This window comes from Homalodisca vitripennis, chromosome 1, assembly GCF_021130785.1.
Source record: "Homalodisca vitripennis isolate AUS2020 chromosome 1, UT_GWSS_2.1, whole genome shotgun sequence".
In the NCBI taxonomy this organism is placed as follows: Eukaryota; Metazoa; Arthropoda; class Insecta; order Hemiptera; family Cicadellidae; genus Homalodisca; species Homalodisca vitripennis.
In genome coordinates this window covers 64,839,448-64,858,099 of record NC_060207.1, presented here as the reverse complement: position 1 = coordinate 64,858,099, position 18,652 = coordinate 64,839,448, and the positions used below count along the sequence as shown (strand labels likewise).

General features: G+C 32.9%; 1 protein-coding gene across 1 annotated transcript in view; it reads right to left on the bottom strand.

The window, feature by feature from the left end:
• Positions 1–2,855: 2,855 nt before the first annotated feature.
• The window catches only part of LOC124363326, a 79,426-nt gene continuing 63,629 nt past the window's right edge, over positions 2,856–18,652 (bottom strand). The window contains exons 7-10 of the mRNA XM_046818606.1: positions 14,202–14,760; positions 11,622–11,777; positions 10,495–10,659; positions 2,856–4,337 (exon numbers count right to left, since the gene is read on the bottom strand). Of these exons, the coding sequence (XP_046674562.1) occupies positions 3,799–4,337; positions 10,495–10,659; positions 11,622–11,777; positions 14,202–14,760 (1,419 nt within the window). The 3' untranslated portion in view covers positions 2,856–3,798. The remainder of the gene's footprint in view (positions 4,338–10,494; positions 10,660–11,621; positions 11,778–14,201; positions 14,761–18,652) is intronic.

Here is an 18,652-nt window from a genome sequence, read left to right as displayed (position 1 = left end):
AACTGGTATGTATGTACAATGTCCACTCATCTTATACAGGGCCATGGTTGTACCACCCCGAGTGAATACATCTGGATATTTCTACTTGATTCTATCTGTTGTGACTGGTATGTATGTACAATGTCCACTCATCTTATACAGGGCCATGGTTGTACCACCCCAAGTGAACACATCTGGATATTTCTACTTGATTCTATCTGTTGTGACTGGTATGTATGTACAATGTCCACTCCATCTTATACAGGACCATTGTTTGTACCACCCCCAAGTGAACACATCTGGATATTTCCTACTTGATTCTATCTGTTGTGACTGGTATGTATGTACAATGTCCACTCATCTTATACAGGGCCATGGTTGTACCACCCCGAATGAATACATCTGGATATTTCTACTTGATTCTATCTGTTGTGACTGGTATGTATGTACAATGTCCACTCACCTTATACAGGACCATGGTTGTACCACCCCGAGTGAACACATCTGGATATTTCTACTTGATTCTATCTGTTGTGACTGGTGTGTATGTACAATGTCCTCCCATCATAGACAGGGCCATGGTTATACCACCCTGAGTGAACACATCTGGATATTTCTACTTGATACTATCTGTTGTGACTCGTATGATTGTACAATGTCCACTCATCTTATACAGGGCCATGGTTGTACCACCCCGAGTGAATACATCTGGATATTTCTACTTGATTCTATCTGTTGTGACTGGTATGTATGTACAAGGTCCACCCATCATAGAAAGGGCCACGGTTATACCACCCTGAGTGAATACATCTGGATATTTCTACTTGATTCTATCTGTTGTGACTGGTATGTATGTACAATGTCCACTCATCTTATACAGGACCATGGTTGTACCACCCCGAGTGAACACATCTGGATATTTCTACTTGATTCTATCTGTTGTGACTGGTATGTATGTACAATGTCCACTCATCTTATACAGGACCATGGTTGTACCACCTCAAGTGAACACATCTGGATATTTCTACTTGATTCTATCTGTTGTGACTGGTATGTATGTACAATGTCCACTCATCTTATACAGGGCCATGGTTATACCACCCCGAGTGAATACATCTGGATATTTCTACTTGATTCTATCTGTTGTGACTGGTATGTATGTACAAGGTCCACCCATCATAGAAAGGGCCACGGTTATACTACCCTGAGTGAATACATCTGGATATTTCTACTTGATTCTATCTGTTGTGACTGGTATGTATGTACAATGTCCACTCATCTTATACAAGACCATGGTTGTACCACCCCGAGTGAACACATCTGGATATTTCTACTTGATTCTATCTGTTGTGACTGGTATGTATGTACAATGTCCACTCATCTTATACAGGACCATGGTTGTACCACCCCGAGTGAACACATCTGGATATTTCTACTTGATTCTATCTGTTGTGACTGGTATGTATGTACAATGTCCACTCATCTTATACAGGACCATGGTTGTACCACCCCGAGTGAACACATCTGGATATTTCTACTTGATTCTATCTGTTGTGACTGGTATGTATGTACAATGTCCACTCATCTTATACAGGACCATGGTTGTACCACCCCGAGTGAACACATCTGGATATTTCTACTTGAGTCTATTTGTTGTGACTGGTGTGTATGTACAATGTCCTCCCATCATAGACAGGGCCATGGTTATACCACCCCGAGTAAACACATCTGGATATTTCTACTTGATTCTATCTGTTGTGACTGGTATGTATGTACAATGTCCACTCATCTTAAACAGGGCCATGGTTATACCACCTCGGGACTACATCTGAGTATTTCTTAACGAGTCTTTTTGGTATGTATGTCCAATAGGGACGCACCGCTGATGGGGGGTGGGGGGAGACGAATGGGATCAGTCCCCCTTAAGAGCATTTTGTTTCTAAATTATCAATTGTTTAATAGACTTTTCTCTGTTAAAAAGATCACTTATTTTGCATCTTTTAAACAGTCATAATAAAATATATAAATTCAAACTTTACATATTTATTAATTTGCCACATACACAACACTACACATATAATAAAATCAATTTTGTTCAATACACGAAGTATTTGAATTGAACCGTCATGCCGCAACTAAGAAAGTGAGGCTAACTTTTACTATTTTATGTGGTTTGTACCTACTCTCGGGACTGACGAATATCCGGTACAAAACATCTGTTATTGTAGTTCCTATGTTCCTATTGTAGATCAAGTTGTCTCAGTAGTGACTGAGTTTCCCGAGTATGAGCAGTTCTGTACTGTGTTAGTTGTTATTATTTGTGTAACCACAGCAATACCGCCCTGGGTGCAGTTTAGCAATTTGAATGTTCAATTAAGCAGTTACTGTAAATTTTAAAAATCCTGCTCAATTTACACTGTGTTAAAAATAAAAGTTTTAAATATTGGTTTACAAAATTGCACACTCATGATAATGTCTCTTGGCTCCATAACGTGGCCATTACACAATGATATTAGTTTCTATCAATTTTTTAAATTTTATTAGTATTCTAAATTTATAGTTTAATATGTTTTCTAGTGGTATATGTCAATGTGTTATATTTTACAACTTTTCTTTCTTTGATTGTTAGTTTATTTCATTAAATGTTGAGTTATCTTATTTAAACTGGTGTATATCTTTTATTTCAGTGAAGATAAATATTTCTTAATGGTTACTGGTCACTAAAAAATTAAAAATTGTGTTCCTAATTAATAATTCTGTCCTCCTGATACTAATATACACATGCAAGAAACTCCAGCTCTTTTAACATTTGCTTTTAAATAATACATTTTAATTTTCTTACATTAAAACTATGTGATTTGATTCAAATACCACACTTTACATTTTTTTCCTATTTATTACAGAAAATACACAGAAGTTCACAATGCCTTTTATAGAAAATGAAATAAGTATAACGTTGTATGCCTGTAATCAACGATGGATTCTGTCATTTCAATCAGCCTTTCTCCGTCTCTCAGGTATCTGCAGTAGTCACAACTGGCTCTGATTCCTTTTTGGCTCCTACCCGCAACACTCACATGTGCATTCCCTGTGATTTCTTATTTAATTAAATCATTTATATTTACAACATTTTTAACTTTTACAGCAAAATATAATAAATTAATTTAAATACGATTTACAATACTTATAAAATAGTAAAACTGACATTTAAATGTAGCAGCTATAAATGGACTGACATTGAGTTATACCAAAATCATCATTAGAATATTTTAACATGACATTTATGCAGTGTTTTATAATTTTTTATGGAGGTAACATATTGTACAAAATTAGTCTAATATATTACAAAATAAAAAAGGAGTTTTTGTACATAGTAGTGTCGTTGATGACGCACATTAGGCAGGGGTTGTGTAAGTAAGTAGAGTATGTACACTGCCAGTGTTGAGCCCAGATGTCTTAACTTCTGGGTAAGCACTTTACAGCTGCTTTTAACCCTTTGACGGCCACGGGCCGATATACTGGCTCTCGAATTTTTTTTCCGAAACGGCCATGAGCCGAGATATTGGTATATAAAAATCAGTTCGAAAACGGCATCGCACCGAGAAATCGGCACCCTTCATTTGATAAAATTAAATTATATATATAAAGAATTCTTTGTTTTATGTCAATACACCAAACCGTTCCCCCACTATATATACTGCAAGGTGGTGTGCCTCACCCGGTATATACACCCTAACTTTTTTTATTTTGATCTATTATTTATTTTTACTTGTTTTAGTCACAAAAATTTTAAGTTGTTTGTTGACTGAAATTGTTGGATTACATAATGGGGTAAGAGGATTCAAAATGAGGCCATTTGGCTAACTCCTCAGCAAGCTTGCGCTCCGGTGACCAAGTGTGTTGCAGTTGACATTGAGTGATGAGTGAATAGTTCTCTTTTATCTTCTTCATTTTCACTCCCAATTCCAAGAGCTTGCGGAGTGCTGTCATCTGTCTGTCATTAGGCAACTTGCTGGTGAATGTACCGATCATGGCGATCCCTAGGGTGCCGACATTATGTCCCTTAGTGTGAGCCCCTTGCCAGTCCCAACCCCGACCGAAGTAGACGCTTCCATCACCCCCTATGAGGAAGCTGAAGCCTATGTCGAACCACTGTCGAGCCTCTATATGGTTCATCTGGATGTTCCGGATGAGGTTGCAGCATTCAGCTAGGGTCAGAGTCTCTTCAGTTGCTGTGTGACCGATTATCACTGTGTCTACTGGCAGCCTATTGGGGTTCAGCTTTCCTGTCGGGGGTTGTGCTAGCCACACCGACCGACTCATCATCCTGGGAGCTTCCAGCAAGAACTGTTGTGGAACTGTGAAAAGAGAAAAATAGTATTGCAAAATGCACCATGAAACTTTGTTTATCACTATTAAATCTTTAGAGATGAACCATTAGTGATGAAATTTATTTAATGTACAACATGAGATGAAAAAGAAATAATCAAAAGAGTTCAAGTTCAAAAATCTTTATTTAGGAAATCGTTGAATACATGTAAAACATAAATTCATGCAGAAGATTTTGGCAACTAATACATGCAGTTTTTTTAACACTCCCATGCACCTTTTTGGTGCGTGTGGGAAGTAAGTTGGCATAACTTGATAATTATAATAATATACTTAAATCTAGGCAGTATCAATTAATTTTATATGGTTAGTTTAGTTTTACTAACAATACTATTAAATATAGACATTACAACTATATGGCAATGTATAAATAAATAAAACTATAACAATGTAAATATCAACAAAAAAACAACAAACAACTACAAAGAAATAACAATAAAATATATTTTTAACTATTTAGAAACGTACAGTGATAAAATTTAGTAAAAACCTATTGGTATTTATAAATAGATCCATACAACTGGTTTCACCATACATACTATCTCTAAAGCTAAGATCTAATTTGAAATATAATTCAGTACTTTCATTTAAAATTTTGGTTTTTTGTCAAAAATAATTTCATTTCCAAGGCATTTTACAGTTTCATTAAATATTTTTGGTCCAATGTATCAAAATTGGTGTATGCTGGCTTCTTTATTAAAATTTGGAATAAATCATAAATTGTATAATCATATAAATAAATAACTGTATAAATTGTGATGCTCTAGTTTCCCTACCAGCAATTTTAAGATAAAATTTATTTAAATGTTTATGAACGTACATTAAGCAGCTTTGTTTATAAATTTGATCAAAAGTTAGAATTTTGTTTTCGTTAAAAAGGTAACTTATTCTATCTCTCCTGTTATTTACGTTAAAAATAATTTTGAGTGCTTTTTGTTGGCAACCAATTACACTTTTTAGAGTGTTGGGTAGGTTCGATGGTAATGAATAATCCTGTATCGCAAAGTACTCTCAAGCCAAGATCAATACAATCTTATTAAATATTTCAAAATAGCTCCTCATGTGATATAAAGAGTAATTAATCGATCTCAGCTTCCCACTCAACTTATTCATATTCTGATCCCATTTTAGCCTATTGTCAATAACCATTCCCAAATAGTTAACAGAGTCTACAATGCTGATAGGTGAACATTTACATGCATAAATACAACTGTGTGAGTGGCAATAAAGCTTAAGAAAGGTCCTGGTTCTGACCAGAGAATAGAACCTATTTTGATTTGGAAGAGTTTATTATCAGTTTGTTATTAATTAGCCAATTTGATATTTTGTTTAGATTATCTTGAATCCTTAGTTTTAAAGAATTTTTATTAAACGCTGAGCATACCAGTGCTGTATCATCGGCGTAAGCATATATATTTCAGTTTAATTGCAGTTCTAACAAGTTATTAATAAATATTAAAAACACTAAGAGACCCAATACACCACCTTGCAGTACCATATTTAATTTCTATAGTGTTACTTATAATATTATTTATTTTAACCATAATATTATAATATAATTTCCTACCTTTACAGAAAGACATCAGCCATTTGAGAGCATTACCCCCTATCCCATACTTTTTAAACTTATAATTTAAAATATTGATATCCAATACATCAAACGCTTTCTAGGGTATTACCACAGTTATCAGAAATTTTTATAATTTCATTAATATGTTTATGCACAGCTATATCAGTTCCTTTTCCTGGTAAAAATCCAAATTGATTTCTGGACAAGATGTTCCTATCACTAAAAAATTGTAAAAGCCTGTATTTAATTATTGATTCAAATATTTTAGCTATTGTACTGATTACTGAGATAGGACGGTAAGAGCACACTTCTTTGATTTCTCCTGACTTAAATACAGGAACAGCAGCTGCCGTTTTAAATTTATTATTAGCAATGACTTGTTCTGTGAGGAACAGTTTGGTTTTATGTCAGGAAAAAATACAATCAATGCGGTAGAAAATGTGGTCAGAAAAGTTCTGGCAAATTTTGAAAATAAACTGTTGTCATCTGCGTTACTGATTGATCTGTCAAAAGCTTTTGACTGCATTAATCCTGAGATTCTAAAACAAAAGCTTTTTGGCTATGGTATAAGGGACAAGGAGCTCAGTCTATTGATATCATACTTAAGTGACAGGAAACAAATGGTTGTCCAGGGGGAGGATAAATCTGTTTTTAGAAAAGTAGAGATGCGAGTTCCATCAGTCCTTGGGCCTCTACTTTTTATTATCTCTGTAAATGATTTTCCTTTCAATGTTCCTTGCCCTTCAATTCTATATGCGGATGATACAACGCTTGTTAATTGTAATAAAGATTTAGATAAGCTTATTATTAAAGAAAAACATGCCTTAGACATAGCAATAGAATGGTTCTACTCTAACTCTTTGATTGTAAATGACCAAAAAACTGAAACTATTGTATTTTCACTGGACCATTCTATTTATAAAGAATACAAGCCTGTTAAGCTGTTAGGTATTCATATAGATAGTAGGTTGGGACTGTCATATGGAACAGTTATGTAAAAAACTATCTAGAGTTATCTTTCTTCTTTGAAAACGAAGAACCTGTGTCACTCTTAATACACTGATAACTGCATATTATGCTTTCTTCCATTCCCATATGAGGTATGGGATAACTCTATGGGGCAACTCTTGTGGGGCACAAACTGTTTTTAAATGGCAGAAAAAGGCTCTGAGGGTAATTAAAAATGTATCTGCTAGGGAATCTTGTGTGCCATTGTTTAAAGAGTATCAAATAATGACTCTCCCTAATCTTTATATTTACTGTTGCGTGATGGATATCAAGCAATCTTTGAATAATCTTCCTACAAGACGAGAAACACATAATTATCCTACTAGGCAAAACTACCTTCTCGAAACAATACCAGTAAGGTTGGAAAAGACTAAATGTAGTCATGTGGGTATGAAAATAAAATTATTTAATAAATTGCCAAAAGAATTATGGTGTTTGCCCTTGAAGCAGTTTGAAATAAAACTAAAAAAGTTTCTAAAGGAAATTGTTTTTTATTCAATCGACGAATATTTGGCCTATGATATTGACATTAGTGTCTAGAGTAGTTTTTAGAGAATACGAAAGGTGTCTGAATCTTGTTGTTATTTATTTATTTATTGAGTCCTAGTTGTTAGTAAATAACTGTTGTTGAATAATTTGTTGATTATATTGTTACCATTTAGCTCTACTGTTGTTAAATTTTCTTTTTCGAGCATTACTCATGTAAGTCGGATTTGTTAATATTATTATTATAAGGCTTGACTTTGTTAATCGCACATTGTGTGTTTAAAAACAATAAATGATTCTGATTCTCTTTCATCAGGTACCACCCCTTCTACTAATGACTTAGTGAATAAATTATGCAAAGTCGGTGCAAATATGTTTACATTTTCTTTTATCACAATTATATTTATACCTTCAAACCACAACTAAACTTGTTTTTCATACTATGTATCTTATTCACTATATCCACGTATTGCACTTTAAAACCAGTAATTATGACATTATATTGTGTTTGATCCTCCAGAAATACATCCTGGCCGAACTCTTCATTCCTTAATCTAGAAACTATGCTAGTAAAATACTCATTAAAAGTATTTTCAACTAATCGCTCATTCCCCACCACATTCACTTCATCATCACCAATTACAATACTATCCATGCATTTCTTTCTTCTAATAGTAATATTTTTTACAACATAGTATTTTTTTGAGTCGCCATTACACCTATCTATAAGGTTGGAATAGTAATTCTTTTTTTCTTGTTTTATCTGCTTAGTTACTATTTTCGACAGTTGTTTAAATGTATATTTAAGAACTAAATTATGTCTATTTTTGGCATATTCTTTATACACACTATTTTGACGATTCATTAATCGAATCAAATTATTAGTTATCCATTCACTCCTCTTTTTGTTTCTACTGTTAATTTTTTTTAAGGTATACAACACGGTAAAGCATTTATTATAAAAACTAAGAAGTTTTGAATTGCCACTATTTACGTTTGGGCTGTTAATTACTAGACTCCAAGCGGCCAACAAAAATTGTATTTTTAACAAACTAGCATCTGATACCCGTACAAAGTTGTCATTATTTGTTTTAGTCATTGCACCCGACATACAAACACTTAAGGCATAGTGGTCGGTTATGCTCAATTCCCTGACATCACACTTAATTGCTTTGGAGTTACGTATTAATGCGTGATCCAGACAAGACATCACTTCCTTATCTACTCTAGTCGGGGAATTAACCAAATTTACAAAACCATATGAGGTGAGAGTGTTTAAGTTGGATCATGTTTTAATTCTAAAATGGGCGTTAGATCATTTTTTAATTCAAAAATGTTTTCCAAATCAGGTTTAAATTGATTATAAGTTAATTTGCATTGTCTATAGACTCCAAAAATTGAAAACTTAAAATTACGGTTATTGTGCGGAGCATCAACAATGACATTGATAAGCTTAGCTGTGGGCAGGAGGACTAGTAGGTGCGGGTAGGGCGTCAGTGTCAACGTACATGACAACGCCACCAGCCTGGCCGAGGTTGGAACAGCAGGTCGTAGCCTGGGATATTGTACCGCCCCTCCTCGCACTCCTTTACCCACACTTCTGTGAGTATTTATTATCTTATATTTAATTACAAGGCTATTTAAATAAACTAACAATTCATCAAAGAGTTTTCTAATGCTACGAATATTTAGGCAAAAAATATTGAAATTTAGATCTCGATTTTGATTCATAAACATGGTAAATAATTAATTTGGAAAAAACTTTAAAAACATTACGGCTGTTACTTATACTTAAGTGCTAATTATATCAAATCCAAGGTTGCGTAGGTCTTCCATATTAGTAATTCGGAATTTCTTGTCATTTTTGGACTTCCTCATGTAGATCTTGCCTTCCGAGAGCTATACGAATTTAAATCCAATTTCTCTTAGTCGTTTTGATTGGTAGAACAGGTTCTTGAAGAAAGGTGTTAGGTGCTCATTAACGTAAACATTTGTTTTAGGTACTCCTGCTATGATGTCTGTTGATTTGATTTCTTGATGTTTCGAAGCGGCTTTACTCTTTTGAAGAAATCTATCACGCTTCTGTCTGCTGGTGAACTGGAGTACAATTGTTGGGTGCATTTACGCGTTTTGTTGGATATACGATGCGCAGCCTGCACATCTAGGTTAAAGTCGATCGGCTCATCGATTATATCAGAATTTTTTTGGAAAATATTAATCATACTTTCCCCATTAACTTTTGGAATTCCCTAAATCTGTACATTTTTATTTCTATTATATTGTTGTAAGTTCTCAATATCTGTTCTAAATACTGTGGAATCACTCCTCAATTGGGAGTTCACATCTTGAAGTGATTGGTTGGATTTTTCAAGTGATTTAACAGTCTCCTTTAACAACTTAACTTCCGTATCATAATAATCAATTTTTTAGAAAAATATTCTAGTGAAGTTTCAATTCATCAAGTTGTGATTTGTGCTTTATTTCAAATTGAGAAAATAGATTCTTCATAGTTTGTTCCATTTTAGCCAAAAACTCATCTTGCATTTTAGTTAAAAATTCCTGCGGGATAATGTCCTTAGGTTTAACAGTCTTACCACAAGTAATGCATGCCTTATACTTCCACTCGTCCCGCCTCTTCTCGCCCATCCTGTTCCAAGTGGATTCTAAGATATCGGCGCAATCAAAGTGTAAACTCAAGGCACATATTGCACATTTAGCACAAGGTTTTTTTCTGATGGCAATACATCTCCACATAACGCACAATCACTCATGTTCAATAGTGCAAACTAGTGACGTACAATAGATAAGACGGAGCGACTGATATACAAGTTCGCAATGGTCGACTGCCAACTTAAGAGTTGTTAGTCTTTAAAACTTAAGATGAATTTGAGTGTTTTTGTGTTACTATAAAAGTGAACTTGCAGATGGAAAGCAATTTTTTTAAGAGTACATTTTTCCATTTTGATGTGAGGATCTCACTTCTAATAATTGATCATTGATTTAGGAAGACAAATTATAATATAGATAAATAATCATAGTAAAATAAGTGATAGAGTACTTACCAGTGTCTATATCTAAAGGACCAGTGTGAAATGAGCGTATACTGTTTACATATCTGTTGATTGAGAACATTGCTGTGGACACGAGATTTATGCAAGATACGGACACCAGGGCTAAGATAAGATACCACCAGCTTCTAGGCAGTACTATGACTTCTTCATGATTCCCTGTAAGATATAATGTTTATATAACAAATGTATTCATGTCATTCTTTGTATATTATGAAGAAGTGAATTTTTTCCTTACATAAATATTATAAGAATATGTTATGCTTTATACCAATCATTCAGTGGAAATATAATTGAATAATGATGTTTTTGGTTATAATGATTTATAAACTAACATGACATTAACAGTTCTGGTATACCACATTAATTTTAAAACTTCATTCCTTCAGTTGTTGTATGATTGCACCTCAAAAAACAAATATGGAAACCTAATTTCCAAGAGCTAGTAAGATATCTATATTGTCTCTATCATGATTGACTCTGGGGAATAGGACCAGGTTTTGAAAAACTAATTAAAACTCAACATCTACAACACCAGTTTGAAATAAGCGTGGTAGTCCCTTAGCATGGAAACTACAATTGCAAATTCTTTCACAAACTTCAAAATTTTAAATTTTTTTGTATACTAAACATACAATTATGGGTTTTAAAAAATTGTGTTTTCCTCTTTTAATGAAATTATAAAAACACCAACTTGCTATTTTTGTAAATAAATCTGTTGGTATTTGAATTTTTCCAGTTAATAAATCCATCTAAAATATATTCAGAGTGTGTTTGTGTTAAACTATTGAAAATGTGGCCTTCAGTGTTTTTATCCAAGTGATACATGAACATGCGTATATCATATCACCTTTTATTGTTACAACACAATCACTAATTTCTCTTTAGGAATTTGCTAAATAACGAAATTCTCGCTATAAAACTGGTCTGTTCTGAATTTTGTATACTAGGTAAAATAAATAAACATTTTTTTATAGGTTTATGGTTTTTTTTTTTTTTAAATATACGTACACTTTTGAATTTCCATGAATGATACAGCTTTACGGAAACAGTTTAATTCCTCATGTTCAAACAATTTGACTAATTTTTATTTAATCTGTTGTAAAATGTTAAAAACAAACCTTTGGTGGAGTCTCCAGCCTCTAACGACTGTGAGTCAGTATGTTCAGCAGATGGCCAGAAATGTTTGACAGAGAACACAATTGCTGACACAATGCATCCTGTTCCTGACAGTGCCACCAGGGTTATTATCAGATAATACCATTTTGTCTGGATACCTGAGGGAAATGTCATAGTTAACAAAAATATTTCTTTAGACATGTTATTGTTTAATAAGGCTAAGTTTTGTTTAAAAATATTCCTAGGACTTACTTCCTTAAATAAAAGTGATGCATGCAATATCGAAAAAAAATTATTCTAAGATTTTGGTGAAAATGTTCTTTTTGGGCTATCATGATTTGGAAATTTGGGTCTTTTGAAAAAACCTGTCATACAACAAGCGTCCATATCATCCATCCAATCATAGCCACTGGTTAAAATTGCATGGGGAGTGATTTTATGACATTATTATATGTTATAGCCCTAACTTTTATTTATATCAACAATATTTTCATTTATTACACAAATTCATGTATTCTGCCAAAAATTGAATTAGTTCAAAATCTACTTAACTACAATAATCTAAATGAATTAAATTTTCATAATTTATACTTTATTAGATGCTTGAAAGGTAGTACAAACAGCATCTCCATAAACGTTCAAATTACAATTTTTTGTACATACACAATATACATTATATGGCAAGAGTCAGGCATTTAATATCAAATTTTGTATTCATACTACAGTGTAACATTCACACACACAAATTTTGGACTAATTTATTCCAGTCACTTGCCAGTTTACACCATCTTCAATGCCAGGGTCAGTTTTCAAAATGGATGGTCTCACAGTTACATGCTAAAAACTCACTGACCTCTAGAATTCCATGCTAATGTTAAAAAGTGTTTAAGACGAGTTTTTGATGCTTTAGGCATTGTTGTCTCTGCCTCTAATCTCATATTTGTGCACGTCACGACCGTAATCCCTCTGTAAGTCTTTCGACTAGACTCATGACTGTGTCTTCTATTGATTTTTCCCATTAGTCATCAGAGAGCTGGTTGTGACAAGCATTCTTATCAAAAAGAGAATAGTCGATAGTTATTGATGGAACATGGACTATCTTTTTTGGAAATTGGAGTTACTTTAGCAATTTTCAGGAGCAGGAGTAAAACTCCTGTCTAGAAAAACAATGTTACTAATTGAGTTAGGGGACTCACAATATACTGGTCGACTTTTTATGAACCACACGGACATTAAATTGAAATTGGTTGATATTTTTCGGGGAGCTCTTGGATAATTTTGGTTAGTTCTCTGTCGAGAACAGGCGCCAACACCGTAGATGCTGCAGGGCACTGCATTCTACAACGTTGTCCAAAAGTTCATTCAATCGTGAGTGGATTTGTTTTTCCTGAATCCAATTTGTTTGCGATTCAAAATTTAACTATTTTCCAAATGGTTACAAGTATAACATATAAAACTTTTGCAAAAGTTTTACTAAAAACCAGAAGAACTGAGATTGGACGTTAATTGCTTGTAAGGCAAGAATTCTTTTATGAAAACTTAAATGAATTTGGCTATCGTCAATGAGGATGAGAAATTTCCTGTTTCAAATGAAAAGTTGGTGGATTTTGTGAAAGAGCCCAATATGTGCCTGAAGCAGCGTTTAAGTAGCCACACTGACATTCAGTTGATATCACCCTCACCCACCGAGGTCAAAGCTATATATATGCAACCCGTTCACCAAGGTCTCTCCAATTAGATTTGGGGTCTCTCGAAGGGCAAATCCTATGAAACCATTGTGACAAATTGTTTATTAAATTCATTTGCCATTAGTATTTGGTCTTCATCAATTTTGCTCTCAGTGTTATTTTTTAATGGATTTCTGGAGTAAACTCATTATTTCCATGCAGTTTTCTTAACATTTTCATGGTTATAAAAGGCTGTACTCACTTCATGGGCTTTAGTACGGTAGCTCTAATGGCTTTCGTATAGACCCCACGGTATCTTCTGAAAAATGGTTTGAAGTTCTCATTTTGAGTTTTAATACATGTATTATGAAATAATTTGAAATTTTCCCTCAAAATAATAATTCTTTTGGTTAACCATGAATTTCTTTTCGGTTTGTGATTTTTATGAATTTTTCTTTTTGAATGGGCAAGCGATGTCCAAATAATAATTAAAACTCTGACTGAATGCTTAATGTTTGTCATTTACGTCTTCAAATTGATTTAAAAATGTTCAAGACTCGTTTTTCAAACACTCATTCAGGTGGCAAATATTTTGAAAATGAATAGCCCTCACAATTTTTTGTTTCAAAAATGTATTTCTCAGATTTGTACCAATGAATCACGACCTCCTGGGCAGAGTATTAAAATATTAAAGTAATAATTTTTTAAAAGTAATGCGCTTTTATATTCGAAATTTAAATTCATTGTATTTTTATTATAAATCAAGTTAAGAGGGATGGGTACTTAACGTATACTAAGATCCGTACTTAATGTCTGACTACTACTGTTTGTTTTTCAGTTACCATTGAAAGTTTGAAGACTACGAATATCTCGACATTTACTAATATAATTAAATTAATGTTATTTCCAACTTACCGAGGGCACTTGTTACAATATTGTTTTCTGTATCATACACAACAGCAGAGTCGAGCACTGCATTTTGGCGGTAGGGCATACTAGGCTCTATATACTTCTTGACAATTTCATTCAGTAGAGGCTCACATGACACTGAAGTAGCGTCCTCTTGAGGAGTCGCACAATCAACTAAAGTGATATTAGTAACAGTGCCAATATGGACTCTGACATCTTTCCTGTCAGCTTTTGTCTGTTTTGCTATAACATTGACAGTTCCGATAAACAAAGGTTTCACAGTCTCCTGGTATGGGGGAGGATTGAGACATGGAGTTCCGTCTTCAGAGTCTAGACTGCTAACGGACCTGGCTAACGTGTTTTCTGACTCTGAGGGTTCGTCAACCTCTGAGCAGGCGTTTACTGCTTCTGGAGCACCGGTCATTGGCAAACTACTATCAGTATCCAGAAGTTCTTCGAGTTCTGAAGTACCACTGTTGGATGATGTAGACTTTCGGAACATAAATGTACTTGCTTGAGGTCTTGTAAACATCGTCAAGCTGGTAACCGCCATAGACCTTCTATACTAAGAGCTTAATAGTTATTGGCTGAGATTGGATTGCATCATACTAATACTATACACAAAGTGTAAAATCTTAACAGGAAAAAAGAAACAATACAACACACTAACCAGCTCACTCGCGAATGTGGCGAGACGTATAATACTGCCTCAACTGTAGAGTAGTCTACTCGTTATCTGACTCAGTCAATTTTATCTGCCAAAGATAACAAGTTCCTTCTTGTGGGTACGGCCTATACTTTAGCAATAGATTAACATTCAAAATAAACAATAGTCTCTTTGTACTTTTGCCATTGGTAAAAATATTAGATGTTCCTTCAAAAAACTAATTTTTCAATAAAAAGAGTTCATTGCCCATCGTACTATTTTGTTAAACGTGAAACATACTCGCAATTAATATTGAGTATTGTGAACACGCCTTTTCTTCATTAACAATGTATATTATAGTCAACAAATGGGTGTATTTTGAGCATTATAGAAGAACCATTGGCAGGATTTTATTGTTATATTTACATGTAAATTCCAAATATTTGCCATTTTGGCGAGAACAATCAATACATTAACCATGTAACTTACTAGTGAACAAAACACTTCTCAGTAGAGCACATTTCGTGGTCATACAGTCCCTTAATTTACTTTATTGTTATATTTACATGTAAATTCCAAATATTTGCCATTTTGGCGAGAACAATCAATACATTAACCATGTAACTTACTAGTGAACAAAACACTTCTCAGTAGAGCACATTTCGTGGTCATACAGTCCCTTAATTTACTTTATTGTTATATTTACATGTAAATTCCAAATATTTGCCATTTTGGCGAGAACAATCAATACATTAACCATGTAACTTACTAGTGAACAAAACACTTCTCAGTAGAGCACATTTCGTGGTCATACAGTCCCTTAATTTACTTTATTGGTTTTCCAAGTCTCTTTTCCAAAATCTCTTTGTACAAACTAATAGCGGATTTGATATCAAATATTCATGGAATCTAAATGGGCAAAAATGTGCTAGGGTTGTCCAAAATCTTATTTTTACACACAGTATTTCCTAAAGAATTTTAATTAGTTAATTATTACATTTTTTTTCTAACGAAAAGTTTTATTGTCACCCCAACCATCGTTAGGTAGATTTAATTGAAACCTTATGGTTGAATTTCGGGTGATTCTTTGCATTTCCTCCGACAATGACCCTCTAAATCAAAATCCGCAAAAATCTTAAAACACACACTATATATACACTATACATAATATTCAATAAACATTGAATCACAAAAAGTACTTGCTCTGCCGGGCAAACATTGTAAATTAAATTAGGCTATTGACATTTATACAAATTTAATTTATATTTAAAAATTTTATATTTATTTTTTATTTTTATTTCTTTTATTTATATTTATTATTTTTATTTATTTATATGAATATATATTAAGTAAATACGTTTTCTGTGTGTGTACAATATAACGTGGACTAGTAAACACGTGCCGTAATTTGTAATAGAGCCAGTCTAAACTTGGTACAGAGGAAATATTTGCACATAGCTTGAATGAGTTCGTTAGCCAGTCTTAAACAATAAAAAAATTTCAAGAAAGCGGCTATTCACATTGAAGCAAAAGTTTTAATTCTACTAATTTTCAACATAGTCTAAAACGAAACAAAAATATTACAGGTAAATTTAAGCGCCTTTTATTCTTTTACTTTTTAAATATCTATCAAGGTTTGTTTCATATGGGTGACATTCAAAGTTTGCAGAATGAATGGTTATATATGAGTTATTTTTCATAATAGCGCTAAGAAAAATGTTTTAAATTCTCAGGATATTTACTATAATGTTTGTTATTACACGCTTTTTGATATCTCTTAAGATTTCTTCTTAAGTAAAATAGTGGGTGTACAAGCTTTAAATAATACCGTTTGTTTTTGTTTGGTTATCAAAATTGACACTTTTCTTAATATTATCAAGCAATTTCAATCAACATTTATTATTACTTATTTTTCGATAACTCCAAAGGTTTCAAGATGGTGGCCGTTTTAAGTTGTAGTAACCGAAATGTAGAAGTAATTGAACCGTTATAAGTGAATATGCTTACAAATATAGTTTCATATTAATTATAACTAGATCAAGTTTGCGTTTTTACAAAGAAAGTTTGTATGCTTATAACAAATTTTCTGTTGTAAGGTTTCGAGATTATAAGGTTGTTTGGAAGTATGGTCTATATTAACATGCCAACATTGTGCGTTATTATCCCATCAATGTTACGCAAACTAAACGTCTAAACTAATAATACATCTTCAGTTTTACATTTCGAGATAGTAACGTGTGAAATATATATTTCTTCCAAATGAGCCGGACGGAACATTTACAAATGAATTCTAAATGCTAATGCTAACTTTTCAAATCTGGTTTGTATGTAGAGAAGCGAAATACTAAACCATTGAGTAAGTGAAAATATAATGTGCAAAATGATACATACTTATGTTACATATTTTATGTATTTTACATACATATGTTTTTAATGTTCATTTGATTAACACAATCCAATATAGTATTAATCAATAATGATGTGGTATATTCGACAGTAGCTCGTTAAATACTAATATTTTACGTTCGAATAATTACCAAAAATATTATTATTATTATTTATTCAAAAAAAAAAAAAAAAAAAAAAAAACAGTAGCTGTCGTGGGACTGCCGATAGAAGTGAAAACGGAACTATTAAATTGAGAGTAATTAACAATATGTTATAGTAGCAGTACATCTGTAATTGTAAATGTGACGCGTTTTTAATTTTCCAATTTTAAAATCCACGAAAAAATATTATCAAATAACTAGAAATATATTTTACCACGCTAGTAAGATAAATCTTATACCGTAATAATTACTCATTTCATGATGAAGAGGTTAAATATTAAAAACATAATTAAAATGAATAATGCTAAATTTTAAATACAAATATTCGTGCAAATATTAAAAATGTTTAAAAATATATTCGTTGTTTTCATTATTCATTTATCTGTATAAAAATATGTTGTAATTGCTCAATATTAATAGTTAGTTAAACATAGAATACAAGTGAGTAGGCTAAACACCGAGTGAACAACAGTGAGTTGAACACCGTTGTAAATAATACAGTTATTGCTACGGATAAAGTATATAATTGCAATAACAATTAAACCCACAATATTTTTAAAACTAATAAATTAGTTAAATTAACTTGGTTCTTTCGTAAAGGTATTTTTATTGCACAATAAACTAATTTATTGAGTTAATACGGTATCAGTGAGCCAATGCGCCAACTACAGTTCCGGCAGAAACGTTCACTCATCACTTCATATGCTACTACAGGCTAAACTAAACTTCCAATAAAAAAATGATAAAATACAAAAAAAATATTCATCTATTTTCACACAACTTTCTCGCTGACAAATTTTGTCTGACCAAAAAATAAAAAAAATCCTCGCTTACTACTTTTTTCTTGTCATTGTAAACGCTATGTAAAATGTAAACAATAATCAAAATTATTTCGACATTTTTTTAATATTTAAAAATGTAACCAATAGATTGCCAATATTAAGAGCTTTAATTTGACGCATCTTACAGAATTGTACGACATTGGCGTCACTTTTAAATCGCGAGAGGAAGCCGTAAAGGTCACTGATTTTCGCAGTCTGTTTTCATACTCCGCCGGGACAGTTTTAACACAGCGAGACTGACTTTTTCATGCAGGTTAGTATCATTAGCAGCATGTCGGTGACGCGAACCGAGGATTTTACCCTCTACCAAAACGCTCAACGCGCCTAAAGAAGTTTTCACTTCAAAAAACTGTCTTTAACTTGTACAATGCATTGCTAGAAGAACTTGGCCATATAAAGATCAATAATAAGAACCTGCTC